General features: G+C 37.2%; 1 protein-coding gene across 2 annotated transcripts in view; it reads right to left on the bottom strand.

Moving 5' to 3' along the window:
- Positions 1-16,466, bottom strand: part of LOC131145221 (floral homeotic protein AGAMOUS) — a 33,378-nt gene extending 16,912 nt beyond the window's left edge. The window contains exons 1-3 of one of the 2 annotated variants that reach the window (XM_058094365.1): positions 16,054-16,466; positions 15,555-15,790; positions 5,131-5,212 (exon numbers count right to left, since the gene is read on the bottom strand). In XM_058094365.1, coding sequence (XP_057950348.1) covers positions 5,131-5,212; positions 15,555-15,736 — 264 coding nt within the window. In that variant the 5' untranslated portion in view covers positions 15,737-15,790; positions 16,054-16,466. The remainder of the gene's footprint in view (positions 1-5,130; positions 5,213-15,554; positions 15,791-16,053) is intronic. The other variant, XM_058094366.1, reaches the window with a different exon arrangement.
- Between the last annotated feature and the right edge of the window lie 927 nt (positions 16,467-17,393).

Consider the following 17,393-nt stretch of genomic DNA (forward strand, 5'->3'; position numbering starts at 1 on the left):
TTGCGAGGTGAGTTCGAATCTCTCAAAATGAAGTCTACTGAATCCATTACAGACTACTATACACGAGTAATGGTAGTATCAAATCAATTAAGAAGAAATGGAGAAATTCTCAATGATGAGAGAATTTGTGAAAAAATTTTGCGATCTTTAGATCCAAAATATGATTATATAGCTGTGACCCTAGAAGAAACAAAAGACTTGGAAACAATGTCTGTAGAAGAACTTGTGGGCTCACTCCAAGCCCATGAGCAAAAAGTCAATAGAAGAAGTGATGGTAAAACACTGGAGCAAGCTCTCCAAACGAAGTTGTCCCTCACTACAGATAGATACGACAAAGGGGGGACGTCACAACAAGGAAGAGGACGAGACCGAGGATCTCATGGAAGAAATTCTGGAAATTTTAACTCCAGAGAAGGTGGAAGTGGCAAAAGAGGTCACACTAGAGGAGGACGAAATCAACAGAGCTATGTCCCACAAGGCAGAGGACAAGGAAGAAGAGGAGGATATAATAATCGCTCGAATGTAGACAAAAGAAACATTCAATGCTATAATTGTCACAAGTATGGACACTATAGCAATGAATGTTGGGGGCGACAACAAGAAAAGGTTAGCGAGGAGGCCAACCTTGCCGAAACTGATCATGCAGATGGAGAGTCATTGATGCTGATGGCACACAATACAACTCCTCAGGACCAGAGTGTTTGGTACCTTGATTCTGGAGCCAGCAACCATATGACTGGCAGAAAGAACCTATTCTTTGAACTTGATGAGAAAGTTCAGGGGGAGATATCTTTCGGCGATAATTCTAAAATCCCAGTCCAAGGGAGAGGAGATGTTTTGATCAAACAGAAGTCTGGAGATCATGCTTACATCTCCAACGTCTACTATGTGCCAGCCATGAAGACTAATATACTTAGTCTCGGACAGCTCGTGGAGAGAGACTATCGAATTAGCCTCAGTGATAAGCAGATGGTGATAATAGATGCTCGAGGAAAGCTTGTTACTCAAGTTCAAATGGCAAAGAATCGAATGTTTCCGCTCGCCATCCAACATGATACGCCAAGGTGTTTGAGCGCTATCATTAAAGACAAAGACTGGCTATGGCATCTAAGGTATGGGCATCTAAACTTTGAAAGTTTGAAACAATTGGGAAGCAAGAAGATGGTGAAGGGCTTACCAAATATCCATCATCCAAATGTGATATGTGAAAGCTGTATTTTGAGCAAGCAATACAGAAACAGCTTTGGAAAGCAAGCCGACTGGAGATCAACCATGCCGCTCCAACTAATACACACAGATGTGTGTGGTCCATTAAGACCATTTTCGAATGGACAGAATCGATACTTTCTCACCTTCATCGACGACTACAGCAGGAAGACCTGGGTCTACTTCTTGAAAAGGAAGTCAGAGGTGTTTGACAAGTTCAAAGAGTTCAAAACTCTTGTGGAAAAACAGAGTGGCTTTCGTATCAAGTCACTCCGGTCAGATCAAGGAGGAGAGTACAAAGACGAAGCTTTCCTGGAATTCCTTAGACAACAAGGAATTCAGAAACAGTTCACACCATCATACACTCCCCAGTTGAATGGTGTAGCCGAAAGGAAGAACCGCACAATCCTTAACATGGCTAGAAGCATGTTAAAGGATAAAAATGTGCCCAAGAGTTTTTGGGCAGAAGCAGTGTTATGTGCAGTCTATCTGCTCAATAGGTGTCCGACGAAGAGTCTTGATACAAAGACACCATATGAAGCCTGGAGTACTCACAAGCCCAGTGTGAGTCATCTTAGGGTGTTTGGCTCCATAGCCTACGCCAAGATCCCAGAAGCAAGAAGGACAAAGCTGGATGATAAAGGAGAGAAGTGTATCCTTGTAGGATACGGCGATAGCACCATGGGATATCGACTCTACAATCCCATCAACAAGAAAGTCTTTCATAGCCGGGATGTCATCTTTGAAGAAAATGAATCCTGGAAATGGGACCAGGTTGAATGTTCCAAAGATGCGGAATTGACACTTGAAGTAGAAGAACCTACACAGACAAGAGAAATGGCTATCGAGCCACAAATTCCTGAGTTACAGACACCTCCACATGGTTCACCACAGACAAATGAAGCTCCATCACCAATAGAGCGTGAAATCTCAGACATGAGACCTAGAGGAGCTCGAAATCTAGCCGATCTGTATGAAAATACAGAGCCAATGGAAGAATATATTGCTCTAAACTGCCTGTTGCTAACTAGCGACCCAATTAGCTTTGAGAAAGCTAACGAAGAAAACAAATGGAGAAAAATGATGGATAAGAAGATTCAATCCATCAAGAAGAACAAGACTTGGGAGTTGACAAATCTCCCGAAGAGCCACAAAACTATTGGTATAAAATGGGTCTACAAGACCAAGAAGAACACTCAAAGAGAAGTCCAGATATACAAAGCAAAACATGTCGCCAAGGGTTACAGGAAGAAAGAAATGAAATTGATATCTTGCAGAACGTATGATCGGGTGACTAATATTTTCACAAAACCACTCAGACATGATATTTTTTGTAAGACTGAAGACAATGCTCGGAATAACAAAGTTAGGAGAGTCAAGTTTAAGGGGGGATGTTGAAGATTAAACTTGAAGACCGGCAGCCCACCTCCATTGAAGACCGGTAGCCCACCGTTGTGGACATTGGAGATTTGCAGGCAACCTACTCCACCTACCAGCCCACCTCTATTGAAGATTTGCACCCACCATTGTTGATTATTTGATTTCTATAATTACTATAAATAGCTGAGTTGTGTGTGAGTAAATGTGAGCAATGTGGTGTGTTGAGAGTTGAAAGCCAGTGAGTGAGCGAGAGATTTTGTTGTTTGAATTCCTCTGTATTATTTTCAGATTGAAATATACTTGTTTGGTATTTATTCTCACTGAGTTTCAGTCACAGCCAGTGACTGAGTGTTCCTCTCCACCCATCAGTTCGCTCTTTTCTCTACTAGGGATAGTTTGGGTCATGCCAAACTCGGTTTATGATTTCTTGTCAATGTGGAGCTTCACACATTTGAATGGCAACAATAAATCTTTGAAGCTCTCTTTTTCCAGCAGCAGTATTCTGGGAATTGTGGAGAGAAAGTAATCGCAGAATCTTTTGGGACACTGCTGTAGATTCCTATATGATTTTTCTATAAATTCTCAGCAGCCTTTTCCTTTGGAGCAGAATTCTCCCTATGTTCAGTCCGTGTAATTGGTATGAATTCATGGCTATTTGCTCCTCTCTGGCTGTAGCCAGCCTTACTTCTGTTTTCACTCATCTTTCTTTGCTATCAAGCTACGTGCTTGTTTGCCTTGTATTCCTTTTCTCTTTCTGCAGTAACATCTCTTTACCTTTTAAAACTTTAAATTGCTTCTGTAGTCAGGCCCCTCAATCTGCAGAATGTTCTTCATTTCTTCTCAACTCTTTTTTTTTTTTCATGGTAAAAATAGGCTCTCTCTCTCTCTCTCTCTCTCTCCAGACCAATACAGATAAATTTAAACTCCAAAAACGGCGACCACAACCCATTGAAATGTCATCCGGCCGCACCCCCTTTAGGTTTCTATACAACCCTAACAAACACAGTTCTTGGTGCTGGTTATTTGATGTGCATGCCCATGAAGATCTACATCTGTCATGGATAGATGTTTCTGAAGAATTCTGACCTCTAAATAATATCAATGAAGGAGTTGGCAGCTACCTAATTGCTGCTTCTTTGGAAAATGATTTGGGCCACTTGAAGCCTACTTGGTTTATACTTCAGACATTCTTTGAGCTTCTCCAGGGCTAGAAATGCTTTGTACTAAAAAGAGGACCCCAAATTGCTGAAATTTGCATTCCCCATGGTTATCATATATAACGCTGAGAACAAAATTGTGGAGGCTTTTCAAAATGCGTCTAAACTGTATATCTCAGCCGTAGAGCATTTTTACTTGATAAATCTATTATCATATAGGTTCTATTGTATTACACTCATTGTCTACCACATAGGTTTGTTGACTTTGTTCTACTCTAACTTCCTTTCATGCATTTACTGTTGGAACTGTACATATCCATTCACCCGCAGGCCTCTAACGTGTTTCAATATATTCTTTTACCTTTAAAATAAGTCAAACTGTTGTAAGATACATTTAACCATAAGATATGCATGCATGAGATAGGTCTATTGAACCATTAAACAGCCAATGTTTAATTACTCCTCGATGAACACTAATTTGGTGATTACAGTCTACTACTAGTGTATCTGTTATAAAATATTATGGGACAGTGGTCCTGAGATTATTTTTCGGAAAGGGATTGATTACTTTACCCATCCATTGCTGAATTAGAAACCATTATATTTATGGAGCAAAGGTCAAATTTATAAATGGAGAGAAGCATACAAATTACAACAAAGGAGAATAGGCAGCAGGGAATTATCCAGGTATGGTGGGTAAGTGAGCTACAAGTTCTGGAATTTGTCCGCTCCTTACCAAACACACACTGCTCCAAGCATGAAGGTTAACAATCACCTTTGTCAAGATCTGGGGAGCTGTAGAATATTGGTTTTGAAAGGCCTGACAATTTTGTTCTTTCCAAATTCTCATGTTATCACCAAATGACAAGTATATTTCAAATTTCTCTTTATGGTTTTCAGCTTAATTGCTGAAGTTTCAAGACAGAATTTGGTTTTTGAAGCAGCCTACAGAATGAATATTATTTCTAAAAGTAATTGGGTCATTGAATCAAACTTCTAAATTGGTCATTATTTTTATTTTTTTGATGATCTAGGGATTCCAGCCACCATTGGTCCATTGTGCCACTATGGACACAGTGGTGTGGCATCAAACCCATGGTGAAAGCTGCCCGTCCATTAACAGGCGATAATTAAAATCACTTCCACTAACAAGTTCAATCAACTTCAGCAATCATGTGATGTTTGGAAGAATAAAGCTGTCATTTCAATGGTTCAAACTTCAAAGAGAGGCATTAGGTTGAAGCAAGATGCCTCAACTGCAGCAAGAAAGAGGGATATGGTAATTTATAGAAGCTATTCTTACCTGCATATAAACTCACCAGTTAAGACTTACTATGAACGACTTATTTCCATCATTCGAAGCAGCAATATATAATTAAACACTTACCTGTGCATTAGCCTCAGAAACAGACCCAGTATTAGTGGAATCTGAGCAAGCCTTCTTGTACCTGTCGACCGTTGCCTTGACACTGCAACCACATTATTAGTTAAGTGAAATACTACGAAAATCTCATTTCTAACGCAACTGGTGCACATCTACACATACATGTGTACACACTATAATGTTTATTGGGAGAGGGAAAAAGGTAAAATTCAAGTGTCTAAGAAGAAAACAATGCTGAGACTGGTTTAAAAAGAAGTATGTCTGCAATGGATTGCATGGTGCAAGAGTCTTTCAATATATATCTATTTTATAGAGAACTTGTTGAGTTGTCAGAAGCCTCTTTTTCTTTTCCCTGGTCATAAAGGGCAATGAAATTATTAAAAGGGAGAAAACACCACTGCACAGGAAACAACAAATGTAGAGAAAAGCAAGAAAAATAATTAAATAAATTTAAAATTCATATATGGCACTATTTTGTTAAGTATTTTTTATTCATGATACTGCTTCCCTTTGATTGATGACCAAAGTGATGGCATTAGTGGTGAAAGCAAAGACCTTTCATAAGTTGGGCAATCACTTGGATAGGTTTTTGTATTTTAAATTTGTAAAAGCATCAATATAATTTTTTTGAAAGATAAAAGCATCAATATAATTGTCTCAATTATATTAATTATAATGAATGATAGATTTTGGATGCTTCCCTTGTGGCTAACGAGTGAATTGATTCTATTAAACGAAGTAGGCCAGGAATACTTCTCCCTCTGCAAGCTGGATGTAGAGAAATCTTTCTATCACGTCAGTTGGGGTTTTCTTATCTCAATTATGAAATCAATGGGTTTTGGATCTAAATGGAGGAAATGGATACACTGCTGTATTTGCTCAGCTTCTTTGTTAGCTATTATGATAAATGGGGAACCAGAGGGCTTCTTTCAGATTTCAAGGAGTCTGCGACGGGAGATCCTTTATCTCCCTTCCTCGTCATAATTTTATTTCTGCTCTTACTTTTCAAAATGGTCTTACTTTGTAGATGATATGATTATTTTCTATAAAAATCATGCGCAAGATCTTTGAATGTTAAGGGACATCCTTTTCTGCTTCGAGGCAGCCTTGGGTCTAAGAATTACGGTACAGAAGGGCTGTATTTATCCAATTGGGCAAACTGAATAACTGATGTCCTATTTAAATTGCAAGTTCAATAAACTGTCCATGCAGTATCTTGGCTTGCCGCTAGGAGCTCACTACAATGTTAAAGAGTAATTTATAATTTTTTTTTTTTTTTAAAAGGTGACTATAGGTTTTGTTGAAGGTGCAGTGTGTGGAGGTGGGTAGAACAATGTATAGTATAGTATAGTATAGAAGTATGTAGATGCCTTAAAGAGCTAAGGCATGCATGCATCATGCATGACAAACTGCACTCTATAAAAGAGTTCCGCCCTCAATGCAAGCATAGGTGTATCTCCACCTTAAAATAAATATATGAGCCCCCTTCCTTACCTATATATTGCTACAATAGAATTTCCTTCATTACGCTACACATTTTTCCTCTGTGCATTATTAAAAGTGGCAGCCTTCATTATTTCCTGTAACACCCAACATTTTGTGTATCACAACCAAACCCTTTATATTATTTTTCCTTCCATTTTCCACTCACAAATCAACCCACAAATATGGATATATTTTTTGAAATAAAAATCGAAACCTTCTCCACTTTTCTTCGGTTTAAAGCATTTTCAGAAAATAAAAATGGCAAGAAATTAAAGATTGATCTTAAGAATAGACCAAGGTGGAGAATTTCTTTCATCAACATTTAATGACTATTATAGAAAGTAAAGCGTAAAAAGGGAGTTTATAGCGCGATATACTCCACAACAAAATGGCGTAACCGAACGAAAGAATCGCACAATTGTCAAAATGGCCAGAAGCATGTTGAAAGGAAAAAGACTTCCAATTAGTTTATGGGAAGATGCAGTTAATACTGCTATTTATATATTGAGTTGTTCTCCTACAAAGGCGGCTCGGAACATGACTCCATATGAAGAATGGCATAGACATAAGCCCATAGTAGTTAAAAGTGCGCCCCTAGGTGTGAGACACAGAGAGGCGAGAAGGCCAGCACCTTATAACATGCGAGGCAAGGCAACCTGCAAGAGGTGCAGTGAGGCACGATGAGGCACAGAGGGGCTCTAGGCGCCGTGAGGCATGCCTTGAAAATTTTGAGTCTGTTAAATGAAAGAAATAGCCAGAGGCCTAAGCCCTAGCTCTCATTCGACTCGAACAAACAGGACCCCTAGACCTCTTCAACCCTTCGAAGCCCCACAACCCTTCGCGAGTTCGTCTTACACATTTCGAACTAGCAGGAGCCTTCACGAGCCTTCGAACCAGCATCGTGAGTTCGTTTGTAAGCCTTTGAATCAGCAAAAGCCTTCGCGAACTTGTCTTTGAGCCTTCAAACCAGCACCATGAGTTTGTCTTTGACATTTCGAAGTAGCACGACCCTTCACGAGAGTTCATCTTTGACATTTCGAACCTGCATGACCCTTCGCGACTTCGTCCTCCACATTTCGAACTAGGAGGAGCCTTCGTGAGTTCATCTGTGAGCCTTTGAACTAGTAGCATGAGTTCGTCACTGTGTCTTTGACATTTTGAACCAGCTGCGAGCTCGTCTTTGAGCCTCCGAACCTTTATAAGTCATCTTCTTCTTTCTCTTCTTGTTCAGTTCTTCTTCGTCTTTCTACGTCCTACTACTTGCTACTGCTTCTTCTTCTTCTTCTTCTTTTTGCTGTCGGCTGCCTACTACCTACTGCTTACTTCTTATAATATTACATGTAACTATATATGGTGTTTAATGTAAGTTTATAACTAATACAGTATATTCTTTTTACTGAATTTAGCTACTTCTGCCTACTGCTTCTTATAATATTATATGTATCGGCTGCCTGCTGCTTCTTCTATTGATAATTTTATTTTAATCTTAGACTTCTAAAAAATATATTTTACAAAATGAGAAGAAAAAAATGCAAGTTGAAGATTCATAATAATTAATATAATAATCAATAAGTATTAAACTGGGGAAGGTTGTTTGACCAACATAACTTAAGAATTCACTAGTATTGAATTAAACTTAAGCAAATATTTAGATTTTAGACTGTGAAATCTTTTATTGTAGGAGAAGGTTGTTTGACCAACATAATTTAAGAATTCACTAGTATTGAATTAAACTTAAGCAAATATTTAGATTTTAGATTGTGAAATCTTTTATTGTAGTCTTTTATTTTGATGTTGAACTATGTTGAATTGTCGATGCTTTTGGCCTTGGCAATTTCATTAAATTTCAAAATTTTCTATTGAATGTTTTGGCATTTTAAATTCTCATGTTATTAGATATTCATTCATATGTTCAAAAATCAATTACCCCAAATAGGCATTTTATAACATTTTAATAGTTCGTTCCTCGGCTCGCCTCACACCTCTGGTTGCTATGCGTAAGCCACATGTAAATCTTTTGAATATTTTTGGCTATAGAGTTTACTCACATATACTTTCTCAGCAACAAAAAAAGTCTAATGAGAAAGGAGAAAAATACACCTTTCTTATCGAATCTAAAGGATGTTGTTTAGTAAACTCAAAAACTGAAAATCTTATAATCTTCCAAGATGTTATTTTTGACGAAATGGCATCATGGAACTGGGAAGAAACTTTTATGCAAAGAACAACAGTACTAAATATGCCCAGCACATCCTCAATATTCAATAATCAAGATTCCCAATCAAGCAGCAGCCTAGAAGCAAGTCCAAGTCCATTTGAGTCTCCTACTTCTCTAGGAACTACAAGATCACAGCCAAGCACTTCAACGTAGATGTCAAAGACTCCACCAAGAAGGATACATTCTTTAAGAGAATTTTATGAAACTTGTGGTGTTGTATTTTTTGCATGTGAACTAGAGTTCTTTGAAGGAACATCAAAGGAAGAAATTTGGATAAAGGCCATGGATGAAGAAATTGCAACAATTGAAAAGAGCAACACATGGGAGCTCGTAGATCTGCCGAAAGGTAATGAAATAATCAGGCTAAAGTGGATCTACAAGACCAAGTATAAAAAATATGGCTCTATACATAAGTACAAGGCCTGTCAAGTTGCAAAATGGTAATCATAGTAGCCTAGAATCGACTTTAATGAAACATTTGCACCAATAGCTTGAATGGAGATTATACGAAAAATTCTTGCCTTGGCAACTTAACTAGAGTTATCAATCTTCCAGTTTGATGTCAAATCACCATTTCTTAATGGAGAATTGGAAGAAGAAGTTTATGTGGAGCAATCTTAGGGTTGTTCTCCTTATTTGTTTATATGTTAATGATTTAATTTACATTGACAAATCTAGTATTGGTGGAAGAATTCAAGGAAGTTATGATGAAAGAATACATCATGACATATTTGGGCCTTATGAAATATTTCCTTGGAATTCAAGTCCAATAATTGAAAGGTGGGATATTTATTTCTCAAGAAAAATATCTACAAAATTTATTGAAAAAATTTCAAATGAATAATTGAAAACCAATTTCTATTCTAATGGTTGTAAACAAGAAGCTATAGTTGAATGATGGCGTACCAAAGGATGATGAAAAAAAAAATATTGAAGCCTAGTTGGTTCCTTAATTTTTTTTATTCAACACAAGGCTGGATATTGTTTACCTAGTCAACTTAATTTCAAGATTTATGCATCAACGAACCAACAAACTACACTATGCAGCAGCAAAAAGAATTTTACATCATCTTCAAGGAACTAGGAAATCGGCATCAAATATGTCAAGGAAAAAGAGAACAAGCTTGTGGGATACACTGACAGTGACTAGGCAAGTTCGATTGATGATCGAAAAAGCACCTTTGACTACTTATTTTACGTAGGATCCAAAATAATTTTGTGAGGATCCAAAAACCAAAAAATAGTGGCACTTTCGTCTGCAGAAACAAAATATATTTTGACAACAAATGCTGCATGTGAAGCAGTATGATTACGAAGGTTACTATTGGACTTACAACAAATTGAAGATGCTCCTACAATTATTTACTGTGACAATATGTCCGCAATTGCTATGACAAAAAAATCCAATATTTTATAGCAGAACTAAATATATTGAACTACATCATCACTTCATTTGGGAACACTTCCAAAAAGGAGAAGTTCGACTACAGTTCATACACATTAATAAGCAATTTATTGATTCATACACCAAGACAGTAACAACCGAAAATTTTAAGAAATTCAAGGATCATGTCAAAATTACAAATGAGTGTTAAAAAGTAATTTGTAGTTTTATTAATGTATTATTATTATTATTATTATTTTTAAAAAAAGGGAGGAAGCGGTAGAAGTGTGTGGAAGTGTCTAGTAGCCTTAAAGGTTAATTAAGGCATGCATGTACCATGCAAGCTGGCAAGCTGGAATTAGCTTGCAGCGATTAATGTAAGCGCCCCCGCCCCCCACCCACACCACCCCCCCCCCCCCCCCCACCCCCCCCCCCCCCCCAAAAAAACCCACATTGCATGGCCCTTTGCTACGTCATGCATGCATGTAGATGAAATTGGAAATAAAACAGCTCTCTTCCTCGCATCCCTACATACTCCATAATTATATATATTCATATATATCGTCTATAAGCAGCTTCCATTATTTTTTCATAGCACCCAATATTTATCATTGTCAATTGCTCTAATTTCAATAGTTGAAAGGCTATAGATATCAGTTGACGCCGTTTCTTCTGGAATGGCTGCAGTAATTCTTACAGATGCAACCTGATAAATGAGACATCATCATTCTTCCATAGTCTTCATGGAGATCAGTGTGAAGTCGATTTTGATTATGAACTTGGCTCCACTCATGAATTGATTTTGGCATTTTTTTTTCAAAGATAAAAGCTAAATGAATTTTATCAAAACTATAGCAGCTGAGTAGCTTGAGAATACACTAAAGCCAGTTCTTCGGCATAGCAGAGAAAGTAGATAAAACAAGAAAGAAACTAGCAAAGAAAATAGAAATTCTCGGCTCTCAACAACAGCAAACTGGAGCAACAAATTGAAGCAGAACTACAAGCAAAACAACATATTGAATTTTAGCATTTTTGCTTTAAAAAGGAGAGATTTTGGTGCGAAGTTTTTTTTAAAAGGTAGGTAATTTTATTAAAGAAAAAAGAAAACAAGTAAGAAGTTTGGATTCTTAAAAGAGACCAAATACAAAAAGAGAGAAGAAGTGAATAGAATCTCCCTCCCATTTTAGAAAAGATACATAAAAACTCTTTTCAGTCTAAAGATGACACAGATGTATTGGACCTAATCCACTGATATAAATTTATATAGCATGAATCAAACACCATTGCTACAGCCCTAGTTGGGTAAGGAAGGGTATTATTTATGCCACAAAAGAGTTTTGGGATTGGCAGAATGAAAACTTAGCCATGGCGGACCATCTCTTTCTGTGATGACAATTTGATCCCAAGCCATAGTCTACTAAAATCGATATTCCCCTCATATAATCTATAATCATTCTCCGCAATTATAGGGCTATGATGACTAAGCATTTTGACAACTGTCCCATCCCATAAGACTCAATCCTATAAGACTCAGAAGTACAAAGAAAGATAGTACAATTTCTATGCTTCAAAAACTTACAGTAATGTTTGGTAAGTTAGAATGGAATGGACTAGGAACAGAAAGAAATTAAAACTTAATAATGAAAAATGACCGATGGCGTTCTATTCTTGGTTATAGAACATTACGTTAATATTCCAAGGGCTAGTTAGATAAGGTGTTATCCCTTCAACAAGGGCGCATCTGTAGTCAAGTCTCTCTATAGATGCTCGGTTCATGTTAATCTACAAACCCAGTGTTGCAAGTGCATATGCACTTCTACCGTCTGCATTTCGCTTCCTAACTTCAATTCACTTGGTTGATGCCATGAGCCGTCAAAAATAAAATCCTCAACTGGTGCAACAAAAAGTTGCTCAAATGTTTTATATCACTATGGCTTTGTTATTTCATTTCTCCTTTCATAATGATATTAACTTTTCAACAAAAAAACTATGACTTTTAATTCATGCAGCCAATAATTAGGAATTATTAAGAGAACAATGAGAGATATTTCAAAAACTCAAAGAACGAACTCAAAAAAATAAAAGCAAAAAAAATAAAAAATAAAAATAAAAAAAAAAAACAAAAAGAAGAAGAATTCCCAGAAAGATTTCACTCCTGCAGCCTTCACACTCTTCAACTTCTTTCCCTTTTGAGCAAGAGTCCTCTAAGGTTTAAAGGAAACTCTTTCACTAATTTATTTGTTGCTGTGGGAGCCATGGATTAAGGCCCCAATTCGGATCTCAACTTCCTTTGCTCTCTTTTTCTTAGTCTATCCTAGCATGTATATATGCTTTGTGCACCTTTCAGTGTGCCTTAATAAAGTCTCTTCATTATATTTCAAATGTTTTTGGAACAAATGGAGCTCAAAACTTTAAAAACTAGTCAACACCTTGTTTTAGAAGGAGCATTCAAAAGAATAATAAAGAAATCAAATTTACTTTAATTTAAGAAAATGTAAAATGTGGATGACACTACTACTGTAATTATTAATAGTATCATTATATCCTAGTTTATTTTAGGGCATATTTGTCAATAATTAATAAAACCAAAATATTATGAAATTCCAAAAGAGTAAACTCTACTAGTTCATAAATTATCTAGACCAAGTTATATTGATTTTCTTCACAATATATTAACTTTTGATATCTTACCTTTCCAATTTACTAATTAGAGTAGTTTTAAAGAAGAAACCATATTTTATATCAGATGTATGTCTATACACAATTGTGGGTTTAGGAAAGTGAGAGTGCGAAGAGAAGGGGTGAATATTGTGATGCAAAAGAAGTGATAGAGTTTGTCCATTTATAAGAAATTATTTGAGTTCAAATGCTATGTGTCAAATTGCAAAATTATAAGAATAAAAAAAATTTAATTATAAATATTTTTCTATTTTAATTACAATTATATTACAAAAAAAAAAATATTGAGTCAGTATTTGTAATCTTCATATTCTTTCCAAAGAAAATAATCAATAACATTGGTTCCTAAAGAATTTTTTTTCCTGTTTTCTAACATCTTTTAAATTAAAAAGAAATCTTAGCTTTCAAAGCATAATATTTTTATTATAAAAATTAACATTTTTACTCAGTTGCCAGATTTAACTTTTGCTATCTGTAGTTGACAAAATAACAATAGATAATTATGGTTTAAGCTGTTTAATATTCATTAAGAAGAAGTAAACTTTGGAATATAGAGATATATATATTGATGATAATTATTTTATTGATTTAGTACATGACGACTCCGGGACTCGGAAAGTCTCATGTTTCTGAGTGTGCTGATACCTTAATTTCGTCGAGCTGGTGATTGGCTGACTCAGCCACGCTGGCAGGGTAGCCCATTCATGATTGGCTGGGCGATTTCTACGGCTAGATGTCTGCCAAGTGTCATGCACCTTACTGCACGATGGACAATCCCCTCAGCTCCACAGTATTACCCTCCTCGAGAAACCCCAAACCCAACACCCAGAATTTTTTATTCATTTCGGGGATATGAAGTTAAGCTTTCATAATAAAAAACGTGAAGTCTTTTCTGCCTGCAATAACTTCTGAGTACAGCAGATCAGAGCCGTCCGATCAGCCCTCAGCAGCCATTGTGATTTGTTGTCCACAGCCCATGCATGAAACAAGCCAAATGCACAGAGCTCCCCCATTGGCTCCCAGTTTGCCGTACGTTCAGCCTTCTCTCTCTCTCTCTCTCTCTCTCTCTCTCTCTCATGCATAAATATATCTATCCAAGATCTCAAGCAAAGGAAACTTTCACTCACTAACGTCTACAATGAGGTGATGGTTTAAGAGGACATGATGAGCCAAAAGACCCTTTTCTTTTCGTTTGCTGTTTCATCGGGTCATCAGTCTCTCTGTGGCTTTCTTTGCTGTTTTAGCTTCATCAGGGGCAGAGCGTTTGCAAAAGGTTGAAGCCAAAGAGACAATATATGTGAGTGAGCGCAAAAACAATCCCCTAGATGGGTATTCACCACCGGAGAGAAAATTAGGATTCGGACGGATGAAATAAAGTGAACCCAGTATAGGAATCATGACATAAAACTCTTTTGTCAGGAGTCAAGAACTGAAAAATCGAGTGTGACGTGACCAAAGATTCTGTGAACTAAGACAAACAACAATGTCAATCTTCAAGTATACTGCTTAAAATTTAATTTTACCAAACTGAACCAGAAGACCCACATGGCCTAATTGGATGGGCAAAAATCTAAACCCTTTTCAGCCCTAAGTGTGTTTTGATTGGCCGAAGAAGGACTCTTTACTTGTTTAAGAGACCCATTTTCGGTTTTGAAGAAATACATCAAAAACCTTGTGTGTTTGCTAATAAAACCCTAATTTAGGCATGTTTGACTGGGGAGCTCTTCACGTGATGCCTTTGCTTTGTGAAAAGACGCTTTAGCATCTCAGCAAAAGTCCCATGAAATCTGCTGTGGGTTGTGGAAAGCCCTAATTTGGGTGCAGCTGCTTCTAACCCAATCTGGGTGGGATTGGTTGAACATTTTTGAAGAAAGACCCAACTGGGATTGAAACCCTAGAATGCTTTTTGAAAGGTTTCATTACAATATACTCTCCCTTTTTTTCTTTTTTTTTGCTTTATTGTCCTTTCTTGTTGCGTGGTGTTCAACTGACGTGATATTAAGGAAGTGTCAAGAGACTGAGGAAATGGGCTAATGAGAGCGCGACAGCAATGGTTTAGGCCTTTCTTAGCCTTGTAGGTGATATGTAGAGAGAGAGAGAGAGAGAGAGAGAGAGAGGAGAGAAAAAAGAAACGGCAAAGTTAACAACAACGGAGGAGTTTGGAGGCTGATCTCACAGACCTGCATGCCTTCCCAAACCTTTACTTGCTGCTGCTAAAACCATAACGCTTCTATTTTCCATCTATATACAACAGATCTGTGAATTTAAACAACTGAGAAGTATAAAAGGGATCATAACAAGAAAAACCACGCGTAAAGCTCGTGGAGGGAAAAAAACAAAACAAAAGAAAGAAAGAAAAGTGAATCTTTGTTAGAGAAAAACCCAATCGATACTGCGCCCACCACTTATCATGGCTGCCTCTTGTGCTTAGATCACCCCAAAGATCCATTGCAGCTACCCAAATCCTAATACCCAGATATCAAGCTACAACCTTTACCATTTGTTTCCTATAATTTAAAATTCCTAGCCCTTACCATTCCAGAAGAAGTTCTGGACCCTTCATTAGAAAAAAAATGAACTGGAAAATAGGAAAGTAGGAACATGAAGAGTCAGAAGCTTTAGAGCCACATCAGGAGATTGATTAAGCTGAAGAAAGCATACCTGTTGTTCGCATATTCATAAAGGCGGCCACGGCTTGAGAAGACGATAAGGGCTACCTCTGCATCACACAGGACAGATAATTCATAAGCTTTTTTGAGCAACCCATTGCGCCGCTTGCAAAAGGTGACTTGACGGTTTGTCGTGTTTTCGATCCTTTTGATCTCGATCTTTCCCCTCCCCATTTTTCTCTGGGGAGAGACATCCCTCGATTGACTTTGGAACGCCGTCGTTGCGAGCTGAATCGACGGAGAATGAAGAGCAGAAAAAAAAAATCAAAATTAGAATTTCTAATTTCTCCTTTTCCATTCATTCTAAAGTTCCAGAAATTGTAAAAAAAAAAAAAAATCCCCTTTTTCATTGTATGTTCATGACTATCCAACAGAACATTAAAACTGACTCAGAATTTGAAGTGATGATGGAAAATTAAATTGATGGAACCCAAAATAGGAGAAGCATTGAAAATGATTTCAGACCATGTTTCAATTTTTTTCTGACAAACCTGGTGAGGAATCCGGGGAGATGATTATAAAGGTGAGAGAAAAAGAGATAGGATTTCTGGCTTTGGTTTCTCTCTACAAATTTGCACAGGAGAGATGCAGAAAATGGAAGGGAGTAGTTCCAGGAGGTAGGTATTTGTAAAGCAAAGACCAAACGCTTAATATCTCTCGTTTGTAACAGCTCTTCTCTCTCTCTCTCTCTCTCTCTCTCCCTCTCTCTGGGCAGCAGTATATTTATATTATACCACCTCTCACCTCTGGTTGTAGATGGTTTAATTGTATTGAACAAGAAGCAAGAGAAAAGGCTAAAGTGGGGAATCACTCAATTCTCTTGCCCTTTAACTCATTTATAGTAACCAGAGAAGTGCTTGACATTCTAAACCACCATTGCATTTCCCTGTTTCTATGTTAGGGCAATTGGGGTGGATGGTGGGATCCTCCATTCGTAGGTGACAGCTTCATTTTCCATTTTTTTTTTCCTTACCTTTTTTTAAGGTGGGGGAGAGCAACTTGGGAGGAAGAGAGAAGTGCATATAGGCGACAACTCTTGCATTGGTATTTTGAAAATCACTGTTTTTACTAGCTCACGTTAATTCCATCTAGTAAATATATATAAACACACATACAAACACATGTCTATCCAAAAATTATATACACAAGACACAGGCGCGCACATTTTGTTTTCTTGATTTGAAAAAAAAAAAAAAAAAAAAAGGAAACCCTTTTTTTCAATCTGATTCGGGCAGGCAATGAGATCAATCCCGACCTCAATTGGGACTTCTTAATCGAAGCGAATTCATCAGCCATATCAGCAGTTGCCATGAAGGACAAGTCACTGTTCAATGCCCACTTTGGCATTACATATTGAACACTATTTCGCTTAATTGTACAAATGGCTCATTCTCGGATCCATACTAGGCACTTGTTCATGGTTTACTTCTTTGATGAATATTCAAAGAAAGATTCATGGATGATGGATGGATGGATGGATGGATGGATGAAGATGCACCGCCCTTCCAACCTAAAAGCTGCATAACTACCATGACACCCATGATATATTATTCACAACCACATGCTAAACATCTCACATCCCCAATTTTGGTTGTAGTACTTCTCTTTCTGATTAAAAAACAAATACATGTTTTAATTAGTTCCATCTATTGGCAGCTAGCTTCTAGCTAGAAGAAGCTTGTAAAGTATACGCCATGCATTTTTTGAAAAGAACTGAAGAATATGTGAATCTTTATGGGGATAGAAGGGGATGAAATACTGAAGGGATAAAAAATTTGTAAAGTATTAAAGCTACCAGTCTATAGAGCATAAGTGCAGTTTTTTATTCTTC

Source organism: Malania oleifera, chromosome 12, assembly GCF_029873635.1.
Source record: "Malania oleifera isolate guangnan ecotype guangnan chromosome 12, ASM2987363v1, whole genome shotgun sequence".
Taxonomy (NCBI): domain Eukaryota; kingdom Viridiplantae; phylum Streptophyta; class Magnoliopsida; order Santalales; family Ximeniaceae; genus Malania; species Malania oleifera.